This window comes from Cnephaeus nilssonii, assembly GCF_951640355.1.
Source record: "Cnephaeus nilssonii genome assembly, chromosome: X".
Lineage (NCBI taxonomy): Eukaryota > Metazoa > Chordata > Mammalia > Chiroptera > Vespertilionidae > Cnephaeus > Cnephaeus nilssonii.
In genome coordinates, this window is record NC_137071.1 from 49,273,325 (window position 1) to 49,301,130 (window position 27,806).

Genomic DNA, 27,806 nt, shown 5'->3' on the forward strand with positions numbered 1-27,806 from the left:
CCCACCCCGCACATTCTACAAACCCGCCCAGGCTCCAAACAGCAGCTTTTGCATATAAATGGCCTGCCCTGTGGCAGCTTAACCAAATAAACTGCAGCTCCAGTCAGACTGCTCCAAAACCACTCAAGCAAAGAGGAGAAAACTGCAGTTTTTGCTGTAACTCCTGCTGAGTGGCCTCAGACAGTAGCTGACCTGCACCCCATTCGAGACCCAGAAACGAGGGCATCTAGTGGTTGGTGTGAGATGACACCAGATTTCAACCACTCGCATAAGGGACACATTTAAGAGGCAGACTCAGTGAGCGCCAAAGCCCTACTGGAACAAGTCCCGGCCCATAAACGTGTCTCCAGCACAGCAATTCTTCCTTTACAGATACAGCGGGTCCTCACAGCCAATTGGCCTGGAGGTCAATTCCTCCCAGTGACACCAACAACAATCAAGACTTAACTACAACAAGGCTGTACACACAGTCTAAAAAGGGGTGCACCAAGAGCATCCACCTCAGGTAACTGGGAGGCTGACACGTTGAACCAATAGGACACAAAGTTACCCTACCAACTCAGGGAAGCAGCAAAAATGAGGAGGCAAGGAAACAGATCCCAAACAAAAGAAATGGAGGAGAACAAACGACTGGACATAGAGTTCAAAACCACGGTTATAAGGTTTTTCAAGAATTTCATGGAAAAAGCCGATAAATTTAATGAGACCCTCGAGGATATGAAAAAGGTCCAACTAGAAATGAAACATACACTGACTGAAATAAAAAATATTATACATAGACCCAGCAGCAGACTAGAGGAACGCAAGAATCAAGTCAAAGATTTGAAATACAAAGAGGCAAAGGACACGCCTCCAGAAAAGCAAGAAGAGAAGAGAATTCAGAAAGTAGAAGATAGTGTAAGAAGCCTCTGGGACAACTTCAAGCGTACCAGCATCCGAATTTTTGGGGTGCCAGAAGAAGAGAGAGAGCAAGACGTTGAAAACCTATTTGAAGAAATAATGACCGAAAACTTCCCCCACCTGGTAAAAGAAATAGACTTACAAATCCAGGAAGCGCACAGAACCCCAAATAAAAGGAATCCAAAGAGGACCACACCAAGACACATCAGAATTAAAATGCCAAGAGCACGCCAAAACCGGTTTGGCTCAGTGGATAGAGTGTTGGCCTGCGGACTGAAAGGTCCCAGGTTCGATTCTGGTCAAAGGCATGTACCTTGGTTGTGGGCACATTCCCAGTGGGGGGTGTGCAGGAGGCAACTGATTGATGTTTCTCTCTCATCGATGTTTCTAACTCTCTATTCCTCTCCCTTCCTCTCTGTAAAAAATCAACAAAATGTATTAAAATAAATAAATAAATAAATAAAATGCCAAGGGCAAAAGACAAAGAGAGAATCTTACAAGCAGCAAGAGAAAAACAGTTAGTTACTTACAAGGGAGCACCCATACGATTATCAGCTGATTTCTCAACAGAAACTATGCAAGCCAGATGGGAATGGCTAGAAATATTCAAAGTGATGAATAGCAAGAACCTACAACCAAGACTACTCTACCCAGCAAAGTTATCATTCAGAATTGAAGGGCAGATAAAGAGCTTCACAGATAAGAAAAAGCTAAAGGAATTCATCACCACCAAACCAGTATTACATGAAATGCTGAAAGGTATCATTTAAAAGGAGGAAAAAGAAGAAAAAAGTAAAGATAAAAATTATGAACAAATACATACCTATCAACAAATGAATCTAAAAGTCAAATGAATTAAAAATCTGAAGCACAGAATAGACTGATGAACATAATAGAATCAGGGGCATAGAATGGGAGTGGATTGATAATTCTCAGGGGAAGGGGGTGTCTGTGTGGGGGGTACGGGAAGAGACTGGACAATATCATACACCTATGGATAAGGATAGCGAGGGGGGGAGGTAAGGGCAGAGGGAAGGGTGGGAACCGGGAGGAGGGGAAATATGGGGGGGGGGGAGGAGAAACAATTGTAATAATCTGAACAATAAAGATTTATTTAAAAAAAAGCGGGGGAAGCTGTGAATGAGGGGGCGGGGCAGGGACGATATGGGAATTCTCTGTATTTTCTGCTCAATTTTGCTGTGAACCTAAAATTGCTCTGAAAATAAAGTCTATTAAAAATTAACTGAGATGGAAGACGCTGACGTCGCATTGCCATACTAGCAGTCAGCTGCTGTGCGTCACTGCCGGTTGCCCAGGACCAAACCAGAGAGAGTCGGGCCTGCATTACCAACATTTGTCCACCATCCAGAACTGAAATGTCATTGCTGACATGTACACATAAGGAACTGTTTGACATTGAAATTAAGACTCAAAAGAACTGTTGGCCCAGAAATAAACTCACTACAGACTGATTCATTTGCCTTTCAGCATAATCATTATTGCTTGTCTCATTTTCGGTTCTTATAAGTGTATTTCTAATAGCACATGATCTCACTCATCTAGGGGAAATGATGAACAACATAGACTGATGAACAAGAACAGACCCAGAAACAAGGAGGCATGGATCAGACTGTTGGGCCTCAGAGGGAGGGGAGGGGAGGGTGGGGGTAAAGGGGAGAGATCAACCAAAGGACTTATGTGCATGCATATGAGCCTAACCAGTGGTTAAGGACAACAGGGGGGTGGGGGCATGCGTGGGGGGGTGTGGGATGGGAATGGGGGGATGAGGACAAATATGTGATACCTTAATCAATAAAGAAATTTAAACAAAAAATAATAATGTATTGTACAGTAAAAGTAAAATGCATGACAATAGCATAAAGTCCAGAAAGAGAGAAATGGAAGTATATTAACATAAGGTTCTTATACTCTTCATAAAGTGGTACCATTACACTTGAAGGCAGACTGTGAAAAGTTATGGGTATAAAATAAACCTTTAAGCAACCACTAAAACAACAAAACAAATAGGTATAGCTAATAGGCCAACAAAGGAGATAAACTGGAATAAAAATAATATAGATTAATCCAAAAGAAGGTAGAAAAAGAGAACAAAGAAGAGATGGGAAAAATAGTAAACAAATAATATAGTGACACTCTGATGTAATCATATCAGCAATCATGCTAAATGTAGATGGTCAAAATACCTCAATTACAGGGTAGAGATGTCAGATTGAATAAAAAAAAGCAGGATCCTAACATATGCTGCCTGCAAGAAAGGCTCTTTAATTACAAAGACACAAATAGGTTAAAAGTAAAAGTATGGGGGGGGGGGAAGAATATATCATGAAAACACTAGTCAACAGAAAGTTAGAGGGGCTATATTAATATTGGTCAAGGAGGTTTAAAATGGTGGCAGAGCCCTAACCGGTTTTGCTCAGTGGATAGAGCATCGGCCTAGGGACAGAAGGGTCCCAGGTTTGATTTCGGTCAAGGGCATGTACCTTGGTTGCTGGCACATCCCCAGTATGTGAAGGAGGCAGCTGATCAATGTTTCTCTCTCATCGATGCTTCTAATTCTCTATCCCTCTCCCTTCCTCTCTGTAAAAAAAAATCAATAAAATATATATATTTTAAAATAAAATGAAATAAAATGGTGGCAGAGTAGCAGGATGCTGCACGGACATGCTCCCAGGAACAAGCTGGAATTACAACTGAAATACGAAAAGGCTTCCTGAATAATCAATGGAAAATTCACAGGAGAGAACCCTGATACCCAAGGACCAAAGGTGGAGACCGCATAGAGACTGGTAGCAGGGGCAGAGCCGCGAAAGGGCTGGCCGGGCACCCACAGACGGCAACTGAAGTCCTGGAGAGATATCTCAGCTGTGCGGGGGCAGAGGGGGGGTGCCACTGAGAACTCTGGGATCTAATCCCAAAGCTGGGCTCCCCAGCAGAGAGCACCAAACTGATGAGGGTACCCACATAATATCTAGCCGTGAAAAGCAGTAGGATGCTGTCTGCCAGGGAGTGGCAGCTGAAAGTTTAGGCACCCTTTTAAAGGGCTAACACACAAACAGTCCCTGTGAAGCCACCCACCTTGTGCTCTGGCAGAGGGAGGGTGAAATGGACTGGAGTTGTGAGAGAACCCAGGACTGGGGACTTGGGGGATAGAGCTCAGAAGGCAGACACTCCAAGTTTCCTGGGCTGAGTCATTCCCTCACACAGTAGAGGACATCTTTCCCACATAGAATCTGCCTTGTCTGGGGGGAAGACAGTCCATACACCCTATTGGAAAACACCTTGCCCTGAGGCCACTTAAGAGATTAAAAGTAAAAATTATCCCTAACCGGTTTGGCTCAGTGGTTAGAGCATCTGCCTGTGGACTGAAGGGTCCCAGGTTCGATTCTGGTCAAGGGCATGTACCTTGGTTTCGGGCACATCCCCAGTAGGAGGTGTGCAGGAGGCAGCTGATCGATGTTTATCTCTCATTGATGTTTCTAACTCTCTATCCCTCTCCCTTCCTCTCTGTAAAAAATCAATAAAATATATGTTGTTGTTGTTGTTTTTGTTTTTGTTTTTACAAGCCAGAAAACCATTTTATTACTAAAGCTCTGCCATATATCTCTAGCGGGTGCCGATGGTCACCTGCCACACTCGCACCAGGTTGTCTGTGTAGCCAGCAAAGAGAGTCTGGCCATCAGCAGACCAGGCCAGAGAGGTACACTGGGGTGGCTCTGCCTTGCTGCTGGTACTGATAACTTCTTGCTTCAATTCATCTACAATGATGTTGCCTTCCAAGTCCCAGATCTTGATGCTGGGGCCAGTGGCAGCACAGAGCCAGTAGCGATTGGGGCTGAAACACAGGGCGTTGATGATGTCCCCACCATCAAGTGTATACAGATGCTTGCCTTCGTTGAGGTCCCACAGCATGGCCTGGCCATCCTTGCCTCCAGAAGCACAGAGGGATCCATCTGGAGAGACAGTCACAGTGTTCAGGTATCCTGTGTGGCCGATGTGATTGGTCTTCAGCTTGCAGTTTGCCAGGTTCCATACCTTGACCAGCTTGTCCCAGCCACAGGACACGATGATGGGATTGCTGCTGTTGGGCGAGAAACGGACACAAGATACCCACTCTGAGTGGCTCTCATCCTGGACAGTATATTTGCATACACCCAGAGTATTCCATAACTTGATGGTTTTATCTCGGGAGCCAGAGACAATCTGCCGGTTGTCAGAGGAGAAGGCCACACTCAGCACGTCCTTGGTATGGCCCACGAATCGGCGCGTGGTGGTGCCCGTTGTGAGATCCCAGAGGCGAAGGGTTCTGTCCCAGGAGCCAGAGAGGGCAAACTGGCCATCGGAGGAGATGACCACGTCACTAACGAAATGGGAGTGACCCCGAAGAGCACGCTGTGGGATGCCGTAGTTGGTCTCATCCCTGGTCAGCTTCCACATGATGATGGTCTTGTCTCGAGAGGCGGACAGTATCATGTCCGGGAACTGGGGAGTGGTAGCGATCTGGTTCACCCATCCATTATGGCCCTTGAGGGTCAAAAATATATTTTTAAAAAAAGTAACAATTAGCCTCCAGGCAGAAGCAACTGCCCCACCCTGTTGAAAAAACTCTCACCACACCTGAGGACGATTGCCTGGGGGCAATTCAAGTCGGAATCCTATTAGTCTGTAGACAGAGGTGGTCTCTGGAGGCTTTGAGTCTTTGCCTGATCCAATCAGCCAGAAACAGCCTTTAACACTGTCCTGCACTAGAGATTGAGAGGTATAGAGGATCTACCTAAAACATAGTCACAAACCCAAACAGACAACCAAAATGAGGAAACAAAGAAACAACCCCCAAATGAAAGAACTAGCAAATTCTCCAGTATAAGAGATAAATGAAGCAGAGATATGAAAATTATCTGAAACAGAGTTCAGAGTAATGATGTTAAAAATGTTCAACAGTATGAAAAAAAGATATAGTAACTATGAAAAATAAACAGTCCGAGATAAAGAATGACATAACACAAATAAAGAACACATTGTGTGCCGTGCCAGCACAGCCAAGGGTTTGGCGAGCCTGAGAGGGGGTGGTGAAGGATGTAGAAAAGACAGACAAAGAGAATAAGCTGGGTGTAGGTGGATCTTCTGTGCCTGGCTGAGACCATAGAAAAGATCCAGACTGCAAGCTGAGCCTTTATTTTATAGTCAGAGGTAAACAAGGTAATTTATAATGTTCTTGTAAGTTTCACTTGTTTTGGCAGCACTTGCTGCACCTCCCACAGCCCATTAGCTACCCAGGAAGGATCTAGGGAGTGTCATAAGGTCAAGCTTAATTATGCTAAGAGGGATGTGCCCTCTAAGCTGGGACTTGTTTGTGGCTTTGCCAACAGGTCAGTCCGAGGCTTAACCCTATAGCTGCTCCCTACATCTCACCCTTTTTTAATTTTTAAACTACCATAATGAAAGTAAAACTTAAACATTAAGGACAAAGCTCTGACTATTAATAACAAAACAATGCCAATGCAACACAACAATAGAGAAATCAAACTACCGTAACATTTTTCCTCTAAATGAAAGTTTCTTTTGCTGATTTACTCAGAGTCCTAGGACTTGGCTGTGCAAGACTTTGCAGAAGACTGACAGCTAACCAATGGTAGCATAGCCAGAAACATGATTGAGGAAGTAGCTTCCACTTCCTGCTTTTCTACCACCTGCTGGGCCTCAGTTGTTAACTTCTTCAGCTGACCCCATGTTGGCACCTCAGTCTTCGTCATCTTCCTTTTCCGCTTTGCTGTCATCAGGGCAACTCTCCGTCTTTTCAATGAAGGGCAAGGAGCTTCTCTGGGTCCATTGTGGTGACGCACATAATGCTCTGGTATCCAAATTGGCTGCTTTGCTCCTTCTGGAAAGATACAACACACAACCTCTTCCCCACATCATTGCTGGATCTGGTCCAAACCATTGTCCAGTTTGTGCATCTTTCCACCAGGCTAACCTGGCAGAGGCTATTGTACAGGAGGCCCGATGCCTTTCGGCCACTGTACAACTCTCTGCATTGTAATTCAAAAAATGTAACACATAACATCCTTCTCCCCCATTTTTTTTCCCCTGAAGTATCTTCCCCAGCCTGCCTGGCCTCATGCAGAGTCCACTGGAGTAGAGACAAAGGCACCATTCTTTTTTTTCTGCTTGTTTAGGGGGTAAAAAGAGAGGTTTATGAGCAACAGTAAGCTCTCCAAATGTTTGCATCAGACCCTCATCATCCCAAACCCGCCAGCGCTGTTCCCTTTCTTCCTCCAATCCTCGCTCATATTTGGGAGGAAGGACATTGTCCGGAGGGCTCTTAAGGCTGACAACTGATTTCTCATCAGAAACTCTACAGGCCAGAAGGGAATGGCATGAAGTACTCAAGGTAATGGAAAGCAAGGATCTGAGACCACAGGAGCTGTAGCCCCAGGGACTGGAAGAGGCAGCGGAGGCGCCGATGGTACAGGCGGAGTTGGAAGCCTCTGGCAGCCTTCCCCCATCTGTCTTGATTCTCCTGCCACATTCATCCACTCCCTTTCTGGAGCAGGCTCTAGGCAGTCCCGAATCAGGGACCACAGACCGAAAGTAGAGGCAGGCATTTCTTCTGGACCTTCATCTATATAATGATCTCTAAGTTGTTTTCCTACCTTCTCCCATGCCTCTATATTTACCTTTCCTTCCTCAGAAAACCATGGGCAGGTTTTACTCACAAAATCCAACAAATCAAAAAGCTGTTCATACCTCACAGAACAGCCCCGTGCTTGGAGCATAGCCTTAAGCATGGATATGTATACATTCTTTCCATGCGATCCTGAATTTCCCATGTTTTACACCTAGTTATATCACTAAACTTTGCTCCTTACCTTCCTTTTTGCTTTCTGCACGTGCTTCACTGGAGCGCCTTTCACCTGACAACTGCAGTTCCCCCGAACTCAGGCTCGCGTTGGGTGCCACATATGCCGTGCCAGCATAGCCAAGGGTTCGGCGAGCCTGAGAGGGGGCGGCGAAGGATGTAGAAAAGACAGACAAAGAGAATAAGCTGGGTCTAGGTGGATCTTCTGTGCCTGGCTGAGACCACAGAAAAGATCCAGACTGCAAGCTGAGCCTTTATTTTATAGTCAGAGGTAAACAAGGTAATTTACAATGTTCTTGTGAATTTCACTTATTTTTTTTCATTTTTTTATTAAGGAATTATATGTGTACATATCTTACCATTGTCCCCCCCACCCCACTCCCATACATGCCCTCACCCCCCAGAGTTTTGTGTCCATTGGTTATGCTTATATGCTTGCATACAAGTCCTTTGGTTGATCTCTTATCTCCCCCACCTCTCCCTAACCTTCCCGCTGTAATTTGACCTTCTGTTTGATGCTTTACTGTCTCTGTATCTATCTTTTTGTTCAACAGCTTATAATTTTCTTTATTATCCATAGATGAGTGAGGTCATGTGGTATTTTTCTTTCATGGACGGGCTTATTTCACTTAGCATGATGTTCTCCAATTCCATCCAGGTTGCTGCAAATGGTAGGAATTCCTTCTTTTTTATGGCAGCATAGTATTCCATTGTGTAGATGTACCATAGTTTTCTGATCCAGTCATCTGCTGACGGGCACCTAGGCTGTTTCCAAATCTTTGCTATTGTAAATTGTGCTGCTATGGAATTTCACTTATTTTGGCACCACTTCCTGCACCTCCCACAGCCCATTAGCTACCCAGGAAGGATCTAGGGAGTGTCATAAGGTCAAGCTTAATTATGCTAAGAGGGCTGGGCCCTCTAAGCTGGGACTTGTTTGTGGCTTTGCTAACAAGTCAGTCCGAGGCTTAACCCTATAGCCGCTCCCTACAACATTGGAAGGAATACACAGCAGATTAGGGAAAGCTGAGGATTGAATCAGTGAAGTAGAAGACAGAGTTGAGCCCTAACTGGTGTGGCTCAGTGGATAGACCGTCGGCCTGCGGACTGAAGGGTCCCAGGTTCGATTCCGGTCAAGGGCATGTAGCCTGGTTGCGGGCACATCCCCAGTGGGGAGTGTGCAGGAGGCAGCTGATCGATGTTTCTCTCTCATTGATGTTTCTAACTCTCTCTCCCTCTCCCTTCCTCTCTGTAAAAAAAAAAAAAAAAAAAAAAAAAAAGACAGAGTTGAAAATACCACTCAGTTAGAGAACCAAAAAGAAAAAAAAAAAAACAATTGAAAAACAGGAGGACAGCTTAAGGGAGCTGTGGGACAATGTGAAATGCAACAACATTAGAATAGTAGGTGTTACAGAAGAGTCAGAAAGGGAGAAAGGAATAGAGAAGATGTTTGAAGAAATAATGGTAGAAAACTTCCCTAACCTGGTAAAGAAAAAAGTCACACAAGTTCAGAAGGCACAGAGAACCTTAAGCAAGAAGAACCCAAACAAACCCTTGCCCAGACACATCGTAAATAAAATGTCAAAAATTAAAGACAAAGAGAGAATTTTAAAGGCAGCAAGAGAAAAGAAAACTGTTGTCTACAACGCACCTCTCATAAGGCTGACAACTGATTTCTCATCAGAAACTCTATAGGCCAGAAGGGAATGGCATGAAGTACTCAAGGTAATGGAAAGCAAGGATCTGAGACCAAGATTACTATATCCAGCAAGGCTATCATTCAAAATAGACAGTCAAATAAAGAGCTTCCTAGACAAAAAAAAAAAAAAAAAAGGCTAAAGGAGTTCATCACCACCAAGCCAGCATTCAAGAAATGCTAAAGGGTTTGCTGTAAGGGATTGGTGAGAAGAAGAAACAGAGAGAGAAACCTAGACATACAGAATTAAAATGTCTATAAATAAGTACATCTCAATAATAACCTTAAATGTAAATGGATTAAATGTTCCAATCAAAAGGTGTAGGGTAGCTGAATGGATACAAAAACACGACCCAACCATATGCTGTCTTACAAGAGGCCCACCTCAAAACAAAAGATACACACAGGATGAAAGTGAAGGGATGGAAAAAATGTTTCCATGCAAGTGGAAAAGAAAAAAAAAAGCTGGAGTAGCAATACTCATATCCAACAAAATAGACTTTAAAACATCATGCTGAGATTCAATATGGTGACTCGCAAGAAGGTAGGGAGGGAGAGTGTGTGTGAGAGAGAGGGAGTGATAGAGGAGTATGTGGATGTGTGTGGTGTGTGTGAGTGAGAGCTAGGGACAGTTAGATCCTGCAGGTCTTCCAAGGGGCTGCCAAACCGGGCAGTCTTAGATGGCAAAACCCTGCTGTCACCGCAAACACTCCAGGGAGGACACCGGCGGCACAGAGACCACGCCATCTTGAAGAACAGAACTGCTTGAGACTAGGATCCTAGCCTCTCCACCACCCAGTCTGGTCTCAGTAGCGGGACCCTATAGCCACTCTGGTAAAAGACCTGCGACCACAGCTGCAGACCCACAGACACCAAGACACCAGGCACCCGGGCTGCAGATTTCTGTGAGTCACAGAGCCAATCCCCCTCCCCGCCAGCCCCGCAGCACTGGCATAGGAACTGCCAGACCCTCTCTGCACAAACAGGCCTCCTGCCCACACACAGCAGCAGTGGCTCTACCTAAATTTGAGCCTGGGTGTGTGGACACGGGAAGTTTGTCTTCCGCGACCAGATCACATGCCCATGCAGGGAGGCTGCGCTGAATTTGAGCCTGGGTGCGTGAATTCAGGGAGTTTGTTTCCCGCGATCAGACCCCATGCCCACACAGGAGGGCTGCACTGAATTTGAGCCTGGGTGCACAGACACAGGGAGTTTGTTTCTTGCAGTGCACACTCGCATGACCAGACCCTGTGCCCACACAGGGTGACAGTGCCCCCTGACTTTGATTCAGGGCAAGTGCACACGGAAGGCTGTTTACCACAGGGCAGGAGTGGACCTCCTGCCAACACAGTGCAACTGTGCAACTCGGTCCCCCAAGCAGATCAGGGACCCTGATTCCCAGTGCATTCACACTAAGAACCAGTGACTCCAATTCTTGGCGCATGCGCACATAGGGACCCTGATTCTCAGTGCGAGGCCACAACAAGCAACAGACACTCTGATACTCGATCCTCGGCGCGGACACAGGGGGTTTCTGACTCCTGACACGCACTAGGGGACTCTGATTTTTGGCACATGCCAGCGGGGTCTCTGTTTCAGCGTGGCGCAGGCAGGGTCCCTGATTCTAGGTGCGCACAGGAGGCCATACTAAGTGTCTGTAACTCTGATCCTGGGTGAGCGTGGCTCCCACCAACCCAAGGCAGCCACACGTCTTGGTGTCAGAGCTCCTCAGTGACACTGGGGGGTGCGAAGCTCCCACTGCACATGGCCCAGGCCCCCGCAACTCGACATTTGAACCTTCTGGTGATAGTCAGAATGGGGAGACAATGAAACAATCCCCAGGGGAAAGAAAATGAGGAATCGCCAAGACAAGAAATAAGTGAAATGGAAGCATGCAACATGACGGAAAAAGAATTCAGAGTAATGGTCATATAGTTCATATACCAGATGAACAAGAAAATCAACAACCTATGAGAAAATCAGGAAGAAGTCAAAAGTGATACAGCTACAATGAAAAACTTCATGGAAAGTTTCAACAGTAGACTAGAAGAAGCAGATGACTGAATTAGTGAGTTAGAAGATAAGATACAGAAATAAGCCCAATCTGAACAGCAAATGGCGAAAAAAGTTAAAAAGCAGGAGGAGAGTGTAAGGGAGCTTTGGGACAACACGAAATGAAGTAACATACATATAATAGTGCTGCCAGAAGGACAAGAAGGGCAGCAAGGATTAGAAAATCTATTTGAAGAAATAATGACAGAAAACTTTCCTGATATGGGGAAGAAAAAAGTTACACAAGTACAGAGTCCCAAGCAGGATCAATCCCAAAAGACCCACACCAGGACATGTCATAATTACAATGGCAAATGTTAACGACAGAGAGAATCTTAAAGGCTGCAAGAGAGAGACAGAGAGTTAACTACACAGGAGCCCCCATCAGATTATCAAATGATTTCTCAACAGAAACACATCAAGCTAGAAGGGAATGGAAGGAGGTATACAAAGTGATGCAAAGTAAAGGACTGAATCCAAGAATACTCTATCCAGCAAGACTATCAATCAAAATAAAGGGGAAATCAGGAGCTTCACAGACAAAAAAGGCTAAGGGAGTTTATCACTACCAAGCCAGCAATGCAAGAAATGCTAAAGGGAATGCTGTAAAAAGAAGAAATAGAAAGGGAGGAAGGAACACAGGCATAAAATACAGAAATGGCTACAAACAAGTACCTATCAATAATAACATTAAACATAAATGGATTAAATGCTCCAATCAAAAGACATCGAGTGAATGAATGGATAAGAAAACATGACCCATATATATATGCTGTCTACAGGAGACCCACCTAAGAACAAGGGACTCACACAGACTGAAAGTGAAGAGATGGAAAAATATCTATCAGGCAAATGAAAAAAAAAAAAAAAAGCTGGGGTAGCAATACTTATATCTGACAAAATAAACCTCAAAGTGAAGACCATAACAAGAGACAAGAAAGGCCACTAGCCAGGCTCACCAGGAAGCAAAGAGAAAGGACCCAAATAAACAAAATCAGAAATGCAAAAAAGCGTTTGAGAAAACCCAACACTCTTTGTTGATAAAAACTCAGAGCAAAGTGGGAATAGAAGGATTATACCTCAACATAATAACAGCCTTATCTGACAAACCTACAGCTGATATCATACTCAATGGGCAAAAACTAAACTAATTTTCCCTAAGAACAGGAACAAGACAGGGATGCCCAATTTCACCACTGCTGTTCAATATAGTACTGGAAGTGCTAGTCATAGCAATCAGAAAAGAAGAAGAAATAAAAGGCATCCAAATGGGAAAAGAAGTAAAACTTCCTTATTCGCAGATGACATGATATTGTACATAGAAAACACCAAAGACTCCATCAAAAAACTACTAGACTTAATAAATGAATTCAGCAATGTAGCAGGATACAAAACTAACACCCAGAAGTCTATGGCTTTTCTATACACCAATAATGAACTCACAGAAAGAGAAATTTAAAAATCAATCCCATTTACCATTACAACAAAAAAATTATCATACCTAGGAATAAACTTAACCAAGGAGATAAAGGACCTGTACTCAGAAAATTTCAGAACACTGAAAAAAGAGATAGAGGAAGACATGAACAAATGGAAGAATATACCATGTTCATGGATTGGTAGAATCAACATCATTAAAATGCCCATACTACCCAAAGCAATCTATACATTTAATGCAATCCCCATTAAAATACCAACGGCATACTTCAAAGACCTAGAACAAATTCTCTAAAAATTTATCTGGAATAAAAAAAGACCCCGAATAACTGCAGCAATCTTGAGAAAGAAGAACAATGTTGGAGGGATCACAATACCAGATATCAAGCTATACTACAAAGCCATTGTTCTCAAAACGGCCTGGTACTGGCACAAGAACAGACATATAGACCAGTGGAACAGAACAGAGAACCCAGAAATTGACACAAGCCATTATGCTCAATAATATTTGACAAAGGAGGCAAGACCATACAATGGAGTCAAGACAGTCTCTTCAATAAATGGTGTTGGGAAAACTGGACAGATACTTGCAAAAAAAATGATACTAGACCACCAACTTACACCATACACAAAAATAAACTCAAAATGGATAAAGGACTTAAACATGAGATGGGAAACCATAAAAATCTTAGAAGAAGCCACAGGCAGCAAAATAACAGACATTTGTTGTAGCAATACATTTAACAATACAGCTCCTAGGGTAATGGAAACTAAGGAGAAAATAAACAAATGGGACTACATCAAAATACAAAGCTTCTGCACAGCAAAAGAAACCACCAACAAAACAACAAGAAAGCCCACTGCATGGGAGAACATATTTGCCAATGTTATTTCCGATAAGGGTTTAATCTCCAACATTTACAGGGAACTCATACAATTTAACAAAAGTAAGATAAACAACCCAATCAAAAAATGGGCAAATGACCTAAATAGACACTTTTCGAAAGAGGACATTTAGAAAACCAAGAGACATATGAAAACATGCTCAAAGTCACTAATCATCTGAGAGATGCAAATCAAAATAACAGTGAGGTACCACTCACACCTGTCAGAATGACTATCATCAACACATCAACAAATGACAAGTGCTGGCGAGGATGCGGAGAAAAAGGAACCCTCGTGCACTGCTGGTGGGAATGCAGACTGGTGCAGCCACTGTGTAGAACACTATGGCGTTTCCTCAAAAATTTAAAAATGGAACTCCCATTTGCCCCAGTAATACCATTTCTAGGAATATATCCCAAGAAAACAGAAACACCAATCAGAAAGGATATATGCAACTCTATGTTCATAGCAGCACAATTTACAATAGCTAAGATTTTGAAACAGCCTAAATGCCCATCATCAGATGAGTGGATTAGAAAACTGTGGTACATCTACAATGGAATACTATACTGCTATAAAAAAGAAGGAATTCTTACCATTTGCAACAGCATGGATGGAACTGGAGAGCATGATTCTAAGTGAAATAAGCCAGTCAGTGAAAGAAAAATACCACATGACCTCACTCATTTATGGATAACAAAAAACATTATAAACTGATGAACAAAAATAGATACAGAGGCAGAGAAGCATCGAACAGACTGTCAAACTATAGCGGAAAGGATGGGGATGGTTGCGGGGGGGGGGAGGTAAGAGATCAACCGAAGGACTTGTATGCATGCATATAAGCATAACCAATGGACGCAAGACACTGGGAGGGGGGTGAGGGCATGTGCTGGGGGATAGGGGAGGCTGGGGGAAGGTCAATTGGGGGGAAAAAAAGGAGACATATGTACTACTATTTGTAATACTTTAAACAATAAAAAAAAAAAAAGCCCTGGCTGGTTTGACTCCGTGGACAGAGCATCGGCCTATGGCCTGGAGGGTCCCAGGTTCGATTCCAGTCAAGGGCACATGCCTGGGTTGTGGGCTCAATCCCCAGTAGGGGGTGTGCAGAAGACAGCCAATCAATGATTCTCTCTCATCATTGATGTTTCTATCTCTTTCTCCATCTCCCTTCCTCTCTGAAATCAATAAAAATATATTAAAAAATAAAATAAAAGCATCATGCTAAGCGAAATAAGCCAGTTGGAGAAAGATAAATATCGTATGATCTCACTCATTTGTGGAATAAAATGAACAATATAAACTAATGAACAAAAATAGAGCCAGAGGGGGGAAAATATATACTAGAATATAATAGAAGTAATCCTGTTATTTGCAGATTTTTAATATTTCCTACAACTTTTGTGATATCATACTATGTTAGTAGAGTTTTGGTAATATTATTATACTTAAAATCCTTTTATTCTTCAAATATTAATGTTTATTGCATTTGATTATTATATGTAAGATCATTTTTCTTGAATAATTGGTATTTATTGCATGTAACATTTTCATATTTAAAATCTTTTTTCTTGAGATATTAATGTTTATTGCATGTAACATTATTATATTTAAAATCATTTTTCTTGAAATAAAAAAAACTGAAAAAAATATTGGTCCAAGTAGATTTCAGAGTAAAGATAACACTAATAAATAAAGAAGGTGATATAATGATAAAGAGGTGAATTAATGAGAATATAATAATTCTAATTGTTTGTGCACCTAATATAAGAGCTCCAAAATACATGACTCAAAAACTGATAAACTACACAGAGAAATAGACAAATCCACGATGCTTGTCAGAGATTTCAATAATTGATAGAACAAGTAGGCATAAAATCAGCAAGGATATAGTAGAAGTGAACAACACTATCAACCAAATTGACCTGGTTTACATTTATAGAACATTCCACCTAGTAATAGCAAAATACACATTCTTTTCAAGTGCATATGGGGTATTTACCAGGATAAATATTCTAGGCTATAAAACAAGTCTCAATGAATTCAAAAGGATTCAAGTCAAACAATATATGTATATTCTCTGAAAATATGGAATGAAATCATATATCAATAACAGAAAGTAGGCTGGACCGATGGTAGTGGGTTATCAGAAAAACAAAAACAGAAAGTTCTCTGGGAAATCCTCAATTACTTGAAAACTGAATAATCCACTTTTAGATAACACATGGGTCAAAAAATAAGTGAAAAGGGTAATTAGCAAATATTTTGAACTTAATGAAAATGAAAGCACAAATTTATGGCATTCTGCTAAAGCAGTAGTTAGCGGGTAATTTTTAAGCACTAAACAGCTATATTATTAAATCAGCAGAAAGGTCTCAAAACAATGAAGAAGAACAAGTAAAACTTGAAGTATAAGAAGAAAAAATAATGAAGAACAAAGTGGAAGTCAGTGAAATAGGAAAAAAAATAGAGAAGATGAACAAAACCTGATTCTTGTACACTAAGGTTCATTGCAGCATTATTCACAATAGTCAAAAGTTAGAAACAATCCAAATATCCATCAATAAATGAATGGTAGCCAGAAAAGTCAAATTCATCAAGGCAGAAAGTAGATTAAAGATTGGTTTCCAGGAGCCATGGGAAGGAGTGAATGAGTTATTGCTTAATGGGTACAGAATTTCTTTTGGGGTGATGAAAAAGTTTTAGAAATAGACAGTGGTGATGGTTCCACAATATTGTGAGTGTACTTAATGCCACTGAATTTTACACTTAAAAACGGTAAAAACAGCAAATTTTGTTATTCCGTATATTTACCACAGTTTAAAAAAATAATAACATACCAAAACCCATTGAGTTGTACAATTTATTTTTTAATTAAAAATATGTATTTTTTATTTCAGAGAGGGAGAGAGAGATAGAAACATCAATGATGAGAGAGAATCATTGATTGGCTTCCTCCTGCACACCCCACAGGAATCGAACCCGCAAACCCGGGGATGTGCCCTGACCGGGAAACTAACTGTGACCTCCTGGTTCATAGGTCGATATTCAACCACTGAGTCATGCGGCTGGGCTAAATTGTACAATTTAAATGGCGGAGTTGTATGGTATGTGAATTTCTATCTCAATAAAGCTGTTACTAAAAGTGCATACTGGCCCTGGCTGAATTGGTTAAGCGTCTTCCCATGCACAGAGGTTATAGGTTCAATTCTGGTCAGGGCACATGCCCAGGTTGTGGGCTCGATCCCCAGTAGGGGGCGTGCAGGAGGCAGCTGATCCACATTTCTCTTTCAGTCTCCCATTCTCTCTAAAAGATCAATAAAAATTTATTCTTTTAAAAGTGCGAACTGTATGATTTCATTTATAGAAAACTCTAGAAAATGCAAACTAATATATGGTGCAGAGAGCAACCCTAATTAGTTCACTTACCTCATTTTCTTTTATCGCCTCCATTTTTCCTAACACTTTTCTCAGTTCCCTGATTGCCTCTTTATGTTAATATTGATGCTGAGGAAAAACAGGGGCTTGGAGAGGAAGGGGTGAATTCACTTTGCCAAGGGGAAGGTGAGGCCAAGGGACCCTGAAACCAAGAAACTGGTCCTGGGGTCAGGATCTAAGTAATCCTCGATTACCAGGAGGTGTAGTTTAGGATCTTGTGACTTGCAGGCGACGAGGATGGCCCCAGGACTCCACTTCCCAGGAGGCCTCCGATGACGGGATGGGACTTGGTCGCTAGGCTATCCGGATGTGGTGCTAAGTCTGCTGCCGGGTCGGGCGAGAGACGCTGAAGGCTCTGCTGGCAGTGGCGGTTCACCCGCGCAGGACAAGGAGCGCTTTGCCGGGTAATCTGACAACCCCCAGGCGGTGCCCACCTCCGCTCTTTTCTCGAGTTTCCCTGTCCCTGGGTCCTTAGTATATGAGCCACTCATTGGAAGAAAGGGATTTGAGGGTGGCATGGGCTGTATGTGTAACAGAGGAGGGTGAGCCAGCTCTATTTGTGAATCCAATGTAGGGCACCCCTCTGTCCCAGGCTCGAGTCCAGATGAAGTCCCAGAACTCACCACCCTTGGAGAGAGGGATGTGAGGGATGTGCCCAGCGGGCTTGTGGTGGCTACTGATGGGTTCCTGGGATTGTCTCTTGTGAAGTTGCCAGGCGCTGGTTAGTCACTCCTGGCTCCCTGTCGGGGAGTGTTCACAGGGCTTCCTTAGGTCCCAGCTGTCTGAAGTCTTCTTTGCACCTGAACCAAAGAAATCAGTCTTCAATGTGAAAAAACTCCCCCAATTTATAAAATAACTAAGTTGCAGAAAGTAGTTAATAAAAATGGGGGTCTTCTGCTGAATTGTTTTGGTCTCAGAGAGTGATTTCCAGTGGATTAAACTGAGACTTGCTGAAAGGGTGAGACTTGGAGGAGAATGAGCTACAAACAGTAGTACTTTCAGCTGCATTCTTGTCTTCACTGTTATTGGGTCTTCTAAATTATGTGTCCAACCTAGGAGAAAATTGACTGCTGTGCAGACTGTACATGTGAAGAAGGATACTGTCAGATGAGACGGGAAGATTTAGAAGAAACTATAATTCCAAGGTTAGCAGTGAATTACTAACATGGAAGGAAGCCTTCTGGGGTGCTGGTGTCTGCTTCTCCAGGCCTCACCCAATTTCCAATCCTAGAGGCATCCTAAAGATCTTTGAGCTATTCTGATGTCTACTTGACAGTGCTACTACAAGGTTAAAATAAGGGAAGATAGGTTCAAGTACTATACTGGTACACAATGCCTCTAGAAGGCTCTCAAATTTTAGTTTCTCTTTGCTTCCCCATAGCAACTCCCCTGCCCCCAAGCTGTGCATTACTGTGTATTGTTATTTGCCTTTTTATAAGTCCTGCCTTTATCTACAGGAAGGTAAGCTTCTAGCATTCTTTTTCTTTTGTGTACCCTTTTTTGAGTCCCTCCTAGCAGTTCATTGCCCACAGTAGTATTGGGAGTATGGATAGTGGTCGTGATGGGGAGGGGACAGCATTGTGCTGGATCCTGGAACTGAAGTAAACAAGCTTTTCTCATATAGGTGATGAACAGAGTATTTGCCTTTCTGCTTTTCTCTTCTAACTACTAGTCTTCTCTCAGAGTTCCCAACCCTTTAAATAAGTTTTATTTTATTATTTATTTATTTTTTAATCCTTACCCGAGGATATTTTTCCATTGATTTTTAGAGAGAGTGGAAGAGACAGAGAAATATCGATGTGAGAGAAACACATCCACTGGGGCCAGGGCTGGGGAGGAGCCTGCAACCAAGGTATGTGCCCTTGACTGGAATCGAACCTGGGACCCTTTGGTCCCCAGTCCGACACTCTATCCACTGAGAAAAACCAACTAGGGCAGAGCTTGCACTCTTAACCACTTCTCTGTATGTCTGATTCTGACTGACTCACCGTTCATTCCAATAGTAAGTTTTGCTGTTTTTCAGGAACCAAGGTTTCTTTGCTGAATTTATAGCCACAGACCCAAAGTGAGAGCCTTGTTTCTTTTGTTTAAACTTTGGGAATCTTCATCTATACTTTTTAAAAATGTATATATTTTATTGATTTTTTTGCAGAGAGGAAGGGAGAGGGATAGAGAGTTTGAAACATCGATGAGAGAGAAACATCTATCAGCTGCCTCCTGCACACCCCCTACTGGTTACTTGGCCCGCAACCAAGGTACATGCCCTTGACCAGAATCGAACCTGGGACCCTTCAATCTGCAGGCTGATGCTCTATCCACTGAGCCAAAACAGTTAGGGCTACTTTTTAAAAAATTAGTTACCATTTATTGAGCACCTACTATATTTTGGCATGTTTGATACAATATATTCAGATCTTATGACAACAATGTAGCATAAATACCTATGTATATGAATGGTTTTTAATCTTTTTGGATTCACAGCCCTTTTCAAGAGTCTGATAACAGCTTTGGATCTTCTTTCCAAAAAATTTCACTTAGGTACATACATATATGATTGCACACAACTTCAGAGGAGGCTTTTAGGACCTACTGAAGCCTGTCCTCTAGGAGTCCATGGTAAGAACTTGCCGTATACCACCTTTCCCAGCTGATTGTTCTATGGTGTAAAGGGGATGGGCAGTGTGTGTGTGGGGGAAGGTCTCACCTCCTCTTTTTCTCCTCAGAGACAAATATTTATGAACCTTAGGCTCCCTTAATTAACCAAGCATCTGGGAACATTCTTCATTTCTCTCTTATACATAGGACTCCAAAGGGAAGAATGCAGATGATCAAATGTGTGGTTGTGGGAGATGGGGCTGTAGGTAAGACCTGCCTCCTCATCAGTTATACAACAAATGCCTTTCCTGAAGAATATATCCCTACTGTCTTTGACAATTATAGTGCCCAGATATCTGTGGATGTCCAAATCATCTGCCTGTACCTGTGAGACACAGCTAGTCAAGAAGAATATTACCGACTGAGAACGCTCTCCTATCCCCAGACCAATATCTTTGTCTTTTGTTTTTCTATTGACAACCCATCCTCTTATGCCAATGTGAGGCGTAAATGGCACATAGAGGTCTCCCATCATTGTCCCAATGTACCTGTTCTGCTAGTAGGCACCAAGAGGGACTTGTGGAGTAACCTTGAGATAGTGAAGAAGCTGAAGGAACAGAGCCTAGGGCCCATAATTCCTCAGCAAGGCATGTACCTGGCTAAGTAGGTGAAGTATCTGGAATGTTCTGCCCTGATGCAGGATGGGGTACATGAGGTATTTTCAGAAACTGGGCTGTGCTTTACCCTGCCACAAAGAAGAACACCAAGAAGTGTGTCCTCTTATAGTTTTTGGAGTGGTACTTAGGGACTGAATCCAAGGAGAATAAGGGGGATTCTTTTGACATCATTTAACAATGCCAGCAGAGCCACTTGTCTCTTTTCCTGGAAACCCTAGGCTCCAGGTTACTCAGCTTTTGGAGGAATGAGTCCGTACTTGGCTGCTCTGCAGTTTGGTCTTAACCGTTTGGAGGGTTTAAGTATGTGTGTGTCCCATCAAAGTTGTAAGAAACACCACCAACCACTGTTCTTTCCTGTCCTGGCCAGGCCACAACTAAGGAGAAATCAAGTATTGATAAAAGATAAAATATTATGTCAACTCTCTAGTCTTCCTACTTTTCTTCTGGTTTTCCTTTTCACTCACCAGGTACTCAAATGTTGTTTTGTTTTTCCTCCATCATTACCACACCAGATGGGCTAAGTGGCTTTTAAAAATATATCTATTTTTATTGATTTCAGAGATGAAGGGAGAGTGATAGAAACATCAATTATGAGAAACATTCTTGGCTGCCTCCTGCACACCCCCTACTGGGGATCAAGCCTGCAGCTCAGGCATATGCCCTGACTGGGAATTGAACCATGACCTCCTGGTTCATAGGTCGACACTCAACCACTGAGTTACACTCACCGGTCGGCTAAGTAGCTTTTAATTTAATAGTGCCTCCTCTTCTTGCCTGGCAAGTTCCAAAATGTAAGCCTAGGTTTGGTTTGGGCAAACTTGTGTCCTTTAATAAATGGAGGTGTGAGCCACAAGACTGAAAGAGATTTGATGATCCTAAGCATACACTGACATCTTGATTTTTATACTTAAAAAAGAATTTGTATGAAGACTAAACATGCTAGTATCACTTTTAAGTTATTCATAATGGATGGTAATACACTTTTCTGACTTTACTGGGTCTATTGCCCCATTTTGAGTTTTGAGGAGTGCTTTACCGGGTAATCTGACAACCCCCCGGTGGTGGTTGTCAACTTGCAAAGGATAGTATAACTATAATTGCTGTATTGAACACTGTACTTGTGTGTAACTGTACTTCTTTTTCTACATTAGACAGTGTATGGAACTGGCTGCCCTGCTAACATTGATTCTCTAGTTCCTGCCCCTCACCCCCACTCATTTCTAGGATTTAGCTTCATTTTCTGGTTTTCACTGATGACGGAGCAGTTAGTTCACTGTAGGGGATTTTTCTCATTACACTATATTCAATCAACAATTATCAAGCTCCTACTGTGTTACAGGTACTGTACTAGGGTCTGGGATCATAAAATAAGACATATTGTTTAATGTCCTTTGCCTCTCCCAGTTATCTCAGGAAAAGATTCTTCCTGTTTACTATAAAAATTAACTAATCCTGGCTGGTAATTGTACATAGTGCTGGTGCACTATTAAATGTACTAGTAAGGAAGAGTAAAAACTTGTTTTGTTTTGGAAATAGCTTTATTGAGATAACTTACATATCATAAAATTCACCCATTTCAAGAGTACAATTTAATGATTTTTAGTAAATTTATTGAGTCCTGCAACTATCACTAAAGTCCAGTTTTAGAACATTTCAATCACCTCAAAGAGACCCCTCATGCAGTTAATCCCTGTTCTTACCCATCAGCCCTAGGCAACCATTTATCTACTTTGTCTTTTCTGAAGATTTCATATAAATGGAATCAAACAATATGTGGTCATTTGGAACTTGCTTCCTTCATTTGGCATAATGATTTCAAGGTTCATCCATTTTGTAGCATATATTGATACTTCATTTACTTTTATTGCTGAATAATATTACATTTATATGATTTCCCTATTTTATCTACTCATAGTTGAGGGACATAGGATTGTTTCTACTTTTTGGCTACATGTTGTACACCTGAAACTAATATGTTATGTCAATTATATCGCAATGGAAAATAATAAACACAAGAAGGATAAACCAGAAATCAATGTATATGGTTACTTATAGGGAGTGGGTGGGAATGTGTTACAGAGCATAGGCATGGGAGCAAAACTTCTCTGGGAATAGCTTTTTATAGTTTTGACTTTGAACCATGCAAAGGTTTACATACTTTAAAAACAAAATTATATAAAAAGGGTAATAAAAATATCCTAAAGTTGAATACAAACAGCAACAACTCCACAGGGGGGAAAATGATTCAAGTAACTTTTAGTATATTTTCAGCAGGATGTATTTGAAGGATAGAAAATGGAAAAGAATCTACTAAAGTTTATTGGAGTGGTATGGGCCTTGTCATTTTGAAATAATATAGTGGTGTTGGGAACCAGAATTTTCATTGTAAGAAAAGCAAGATATGAATATGAAATAGGGAAAAGTGAGGGAGAACCTTGTGGTATTAGATTTGGAGATATTAGTATAAACTAAGGTGACCAGATTTTAACATTGGTAAAGCGGGACACCATTGACCAGAGGTGGGGGGGGTCTTGATTAAAAATTTGGTCTATATGGAGCAACAAAAATTTTCATAGAACGCAAAAATAGTATTGTAATATATTATTTTAAATTTCAACATAAGTACAATTTACAAATATAATAAATAAAAAATTATGTATAGTATTATTTTATTCTTTGGCATATTTCTCATTTGAGTGAATTTTTTTTAGTAGATTGCTGTCGTTGTTTAAAAGGTCATGAATTTGCCGTAACGTAAGTCGTAAGTGTCAGTGTCACTTTCAAGGCCGGCGCTAGACTTTTTGCCGCCACTATAAAATATAAATAATACGAGTACTGTCTGTTAAATTCAAGAAAATGTATGTATTTATGAAATAAATAAATTACTTACCTAAATTATCTGAATAGCTGATTTGCAATGACATCACTTGTTTAACTAGCCTACTAGCACGCAGTACGATGTGTATCGTCTGAGAGACAGTTACAAAATGTTTTCATCGTTGCCAATCCCAAAAATGCCATTGTTCATTAAGTCCAAACAATGGTGGTCGAATTCTAACAACTGATCAACAATGCGAACTTTGATAAGCAGTTCTCGATAATCAGTTCTCAACAATTATTTGTTATTATTAAAGTTTAACATGATAAAATTAACAAAAATAATATAAAACTCATATCCTGGCTAAATAGCCACATGGCCGCTGAAAACCGTATATTCCCTTCCCGTTCTCCCGCTGTTCCCTAGCTTGTGGTGCATTCTTTCCAAAAATCGGGACTTTTTTAAAACGCTGCGGGACGTGGGACAAATTGTTAAAAATTGGGACTGTCCCGCCAAAAGCGGGACGTCTGGTCACCTTAGTATAAACTCATTATTTTTTAGCTCTGTCTCCAGAGAGGGCATACAAACAATGATACCCCAGTTTCTAAACACCATTTCCCACTAAAAGGAAGCAGGGCTCAATGAAGCATAGTGACCTTCATCTTGTGTAAAAACTGCTGTTTGAAATTTTAACCCTGCTATTCTGGCTTCTGTAAACGTTTGCTTGCTTAAATAATAGGGAAAAATAAGACTACTCCCATTCCAGTGAGGCCATAAACTATGCCCCAGACAGAGTTGTCAGTGCTGGCGCCAGGCCAGGCCTTGAGATATGGTCTCACGGTCCTGTCCCAGCACACAGGACTTTTTCTCAGAAGGTATGTAAGTCTTGTTCCAAATTTGGAAGACAAAGAGCTGAAAAAAGTATAAATAGGGAAGACTTCCACTATGTTGGGGCCCAGAATTTGACAGAGACAACATACTCTGAGCCTGCTAGTGCTATCGTAATAATAAAAGACTCCAAATTAATTTGGCTTATTGATTAAGGCATCTTCTGATTTACAATATAACACTTGGAGAAATAGTTTATTTCAGGTCCTGGGCAGAGAATGTACAAAGTAAGCTTTGAACATCTTGTGCCAAAAAATAAAGAAGTGCTCAAAAACTAGTGGGTTGTGTTGAAAGGGCATAGGAGCCAGAGTGAAGTTCCCATTGGACACATTAGGGAGAGTTTGAGCATCAAAAAGGAAAAGGATGGTGCTAGATTATAACACATTAAAGATGTGAGAAAGGTTATAAAAGGGGTTAGTTCTTTACTCATAAAGTCCAGTTAATAAATGTAAGAATTAGAAAAATCACCCTCTTGCACTCTCCTAATATAATCGATTCAGGCAAAGATCATCAATAGATGCTAAAACTGGGTGCAAGGGCTATGGGAAACAATATTCACACAACCTCAAAGTATCATCCCATAGATTACTTACTGATTACAAAAGAAAAAATGTGCCTTTGCGATGGAAAGACCTTGGTGGTAACCATTTTTTTTTTTATGTGATCAAATTTAGCATCACTCATATTGGTGTCTTCCGGTAGCTGGTAAAACATTTAACCTGAATCAATTTGAAGAAACAATCAGAGGAATTCAGAATATGGAATATTCTCAAGACAACTTGCCTGGATTCTTTTAAAAAAATGTAATGTCATGCAACACAAAAAGACTGGATTAAGACTAAATGGAGATAACCAAGTGCAATGCAGAAACCTTGATTGAATGGATCGAAATGTAAAATGTTCCAATTAGAGGGCAATTGGGGAAATTTAAATATGGACCGGATGTTAAATTATATTGGATTAATGGTGCAATTTTTATGTTTCGTTAATCCTCACCCGAGGACATCTTTTCATTGATTTTTAGAGAGTGGGCAGGGAAGAGACAGAAACATCTATGGGTTGGTTGCCTCCCTCCGGCAACGGGGAGGAGGGGGGCGCGGAGAAAGGCGGGCGGGGGCCGCTGGGGATGAGCCTGCAATCGAGGTACCTGCCCCTGAACAGAACGGAACCTCCGACCCTTTGGTCTGCGGGCCCATGCTCTATCCACTGAGCCAAACCAACTAGGGCAATGATAATTTTTAAAAATGTGATATTGCTTATGTGGTTATGTAAGAAAATGTCGTATTTTTAGGCGTGAAGAATCACGGTATCTGTAGCCCACTTTCAAATGGTTCAGAAAAAAACCCGGCAAAATATTAACAATTGTGAATCTAGGTGAAGGGTCGGCTGCTCATTTTACTCATGCTTTACTTTCACATTTCCCTAAATAAAATGGAGGGAAAAATCCATTTGTGGGGGAAATGTCAAAAACCAACTTACAAAGGTACCTCTGGCACAGTGCAATTTACAGCCGATTTCTTTTTGGGACTGAGCGGTGAAGTGGCGGACAGCACGCGAATACCACCGATTCTCATCCTCACTTCCGAGTACTGTCTAACGTGTGACCTGACGTAGCCACGTGATCCAGGCCACTCCTTCCGATTGGTGGAAGACCCGGTGCAATGAGAATGCTCCTGCGCAGGTAAATATAAGGGGCAGGACCGAACATTTTCCTTGGCCAATCGCTTTCTACATATCCAGCCTCCTGATCGTGTATGGTCGAATCAAAAGCCGTTAGTAAAGTAGTAACACCAATTCTACTTTCTTGTAGGAAAACCGGTCTTTCCGGGCTTCCCCCCCTCCCCCCTTATTCCGTTTCCGGTAGGGGCGGGTAAGGTCAGGGAGCACCTTGAGTCACTTCTGGGCGACTAATGTTCGTATATCCGGTACATGGGTCCAAGCAGGGATTTGCTGGTTCCCGCAGCCTCTGCGGGTACCACGGCCGCCATCATGTCAGACACGGACAGCGATGAAGATTCTACTGGGGGCGGCCCATTTTCTTTAACTGGATTCCTTTTCGGCAACATCAATGGAGCCGGGCAGCTGGAGGGGGAAAGCGTCTTGGACGATGTGAGGGGATTGGTGTGGGCTTAGGTCTGGGAGAGGAAGTGGAGAAGAGCAGAGGGTGCTTAGGGCCGGAGAACGGAGGGCAATGTAGTGTTAGAGGAGAGGGAACGACAAGCAGATACCAGCCTAGTAGAGCGTGCAGTAACCTAGAGTGCGGGGCTCAGTTCTGGGCGAGGGTGGGGAGCAGCGAGAATGGTAGGTAAGCCCTTGTAAGTTCAGGGGTGCTGATGTGGGTGGCTTTGGAAATAACTTTCCTGACCAGGCAGTAGGAAAAAGAGCAGCTCAGCTTCTAGTGAAGTTGCTTTCAAACCGTTGCTATGAGAACCTTCTTGGGGATTCTTGAAATTGCCTGCTTTCTGACATGGCTGCACTGAAGTGGCTCAGCGCTAGAGGACTGAACAGAACCCGCAACAGATCGTGTGGTTCAGGCCCCAGTTCTTAGGACAGCGAATGTTCCAGCCATCTGGGGCAGACCTTTTGTGGCCCCGGTGCACCCCTTGGGTAGTTTTCCCAGTGTTCCCTGACATCCATGAAATTGTTTCACGTGCCCAACTGAAACTCAGTTACTTGTATTTAGGTTCATTTTATCTTGGAGGAAATATTGCCCAATATTCCTCCTTCCCTGCAACACACACACACACGTTAGCAAAAAAAGTTCTTGCCTTGTTTTCTATAATCCAACATGACCTCAGTTGCCTTAGCTTTTATGCATAGAACTACTGTTCCATTAATTTAGTTTTGGTGGTGGTTCTTTAAGTTATCTTTTCTTAGGTTACTTGAAAACATGGTGATGAAATTGGGCGTATGTTAATAAAGGTCTGATCAGCGTGGAGTTTAGTGGAAGGAAGATTTACCTTACAGTCTTAAATGTGACGGATGCTCCTTTTAGCGTGCAGCATAGTCATTTTTCTTGTGTGTTTATAGCTATGCAGACCAGGGAAATAAGCCTTGTGGTGTGGGAAGCTCGAGTTTAGTTGTTGTCTTCCACTCTGGTGCTGTCCTTTTTCAGGAGTGTAAGAAGCACTTGGCAGGCTTGGGGGCTTTGGGTCTGGGCAGCCTGATCACTGAACTCACGGCCAATGAAGAATTGACTGGGAATGACGGTGCTCTGGTAAATGATGAAGGTGAAGTGGGTCATGGGGAGCAAGGCGGGGGAGGAGGCTAGCCACTTACACGTACTTTCCAATGGGGATTACCTAAGGGCGAGAGAGTTACTTGCTCTTTGTTGAGCTGTATCCTCCCGCTTTTATTTATAGGATGGATCAGGAGCACAGAAGATGCTGTGGACTATTCAGACATCAGTGAGGTAGCAGAAGATGAAAGTCGAAGATACCAGCAGACAATGGGGAGCTTGCAGCCCCTTTGCCACTCAGGTGATTCTTCGGTGTCATCATCAGAGCATTCCAGCGCATTTTCTTGCTGTGTAGTCCAATT

General features: G+C 42.3%; 3 protein-coding genes and 1 pseudogene across 6 annotated transcripts in view; 2 read left to right on the forward strand and 2 right to left on the reverse strand.

The window, feature by feature from the left end:
• Positions 1-4,472: 4,472 nt before the first annotated feature.
• LOC307095676 (small ribosomal subunit protein RACK1-like) lies at positions 4,473-5,454 on the reverse strand. The gene has a single exon (XM_079765111.1). It carries the CDS (start codon positions 5,389-5,391, stop codon positions 4,525-4,527), a length of 867 nt encoding a protein of 288 aa, XP_079621237.1. The 5' UTR covers positions 5,392-5,454; the 3' UTR covers positions 4,473-4,524.
• Positions 5,455-6,500: 1,046 nt separating this feature from the next.
• On the reverse strand, positions 6,501-17,412 carry LOC307095302 (uncharacterized protein; the record flags this gene model as incomplete). The annotated part of the gene is made up of 3 exons (XM_079764542.1): positions 17,280-17,412; positions 7,788-7,914; positions 6,501-6,799 (listed from the first exon to the last, which is right to left on the reverse strand). The coding sequence occupies exons 1-3, from the start codon at positions 17,301-17,303 to the stop codon at positions 6,501-6,503; spliced, it is 450 nt and encodes a 149-aa protein (XP_079620668.1). The 5' UTR covers positions 17,304-17,412.
• On the forward strand, positions 17,306-27,658 carry LOC307095678 (rho-related GTP-binding protein RhoG-like; annotated as a pseudogene). Its single transcript, XR_013815247.1, has 7 exons — positions 17,306-17,692; positions 18,345-18,433; positions 19,058-19,140; positions 19,827-19,904; positions 20,091-25,947; positions 27,382-27,483; positions 27,629-27,658. The product of XR_013815247.1 is annotated as a rho-related GTP-binding protein RhoG-like (transcript).
• The window catches only part of TAF1 (TATA-box binding protein associated factor 1), a 64,057-nt gene continuing 62,337 nt past the window's right edge, over positions 26,087-27,806 (forward strand). The window contains exons 1-3 of one of the 3 annotated variants that reach the window (XM_079765108.1): positions 26,087-26,375; positions 27,382-27,496; positions 27,629-27,745. In XM_079765108.1, coding sequence (XP_079621234.1) covers positions 26,196-26,375; positions 27,382-27,496; positions 27,629-27,745 — 412 coding nt within the window. In that variant the 5' untranslated portion in view covers positions 26,087-26,195. The remainder of the gene's footprint in view (positions 26,376-27,381; positions 27,497-27,628; positions 27,746-27,806) is intronic. The other 2 variants (XM_079765109.1, XM_079765110.1) reach the window with 2 other exon arrangements.

Coding starts and splice junctions, on each gene's coding strand:
- LOC307095676 (XM_079765111.1), bottom strand. CDS start 5,391: ATGATACTGTCCGCCTCTCGAGACAAGACCATCATCATGTGGAAGCTG.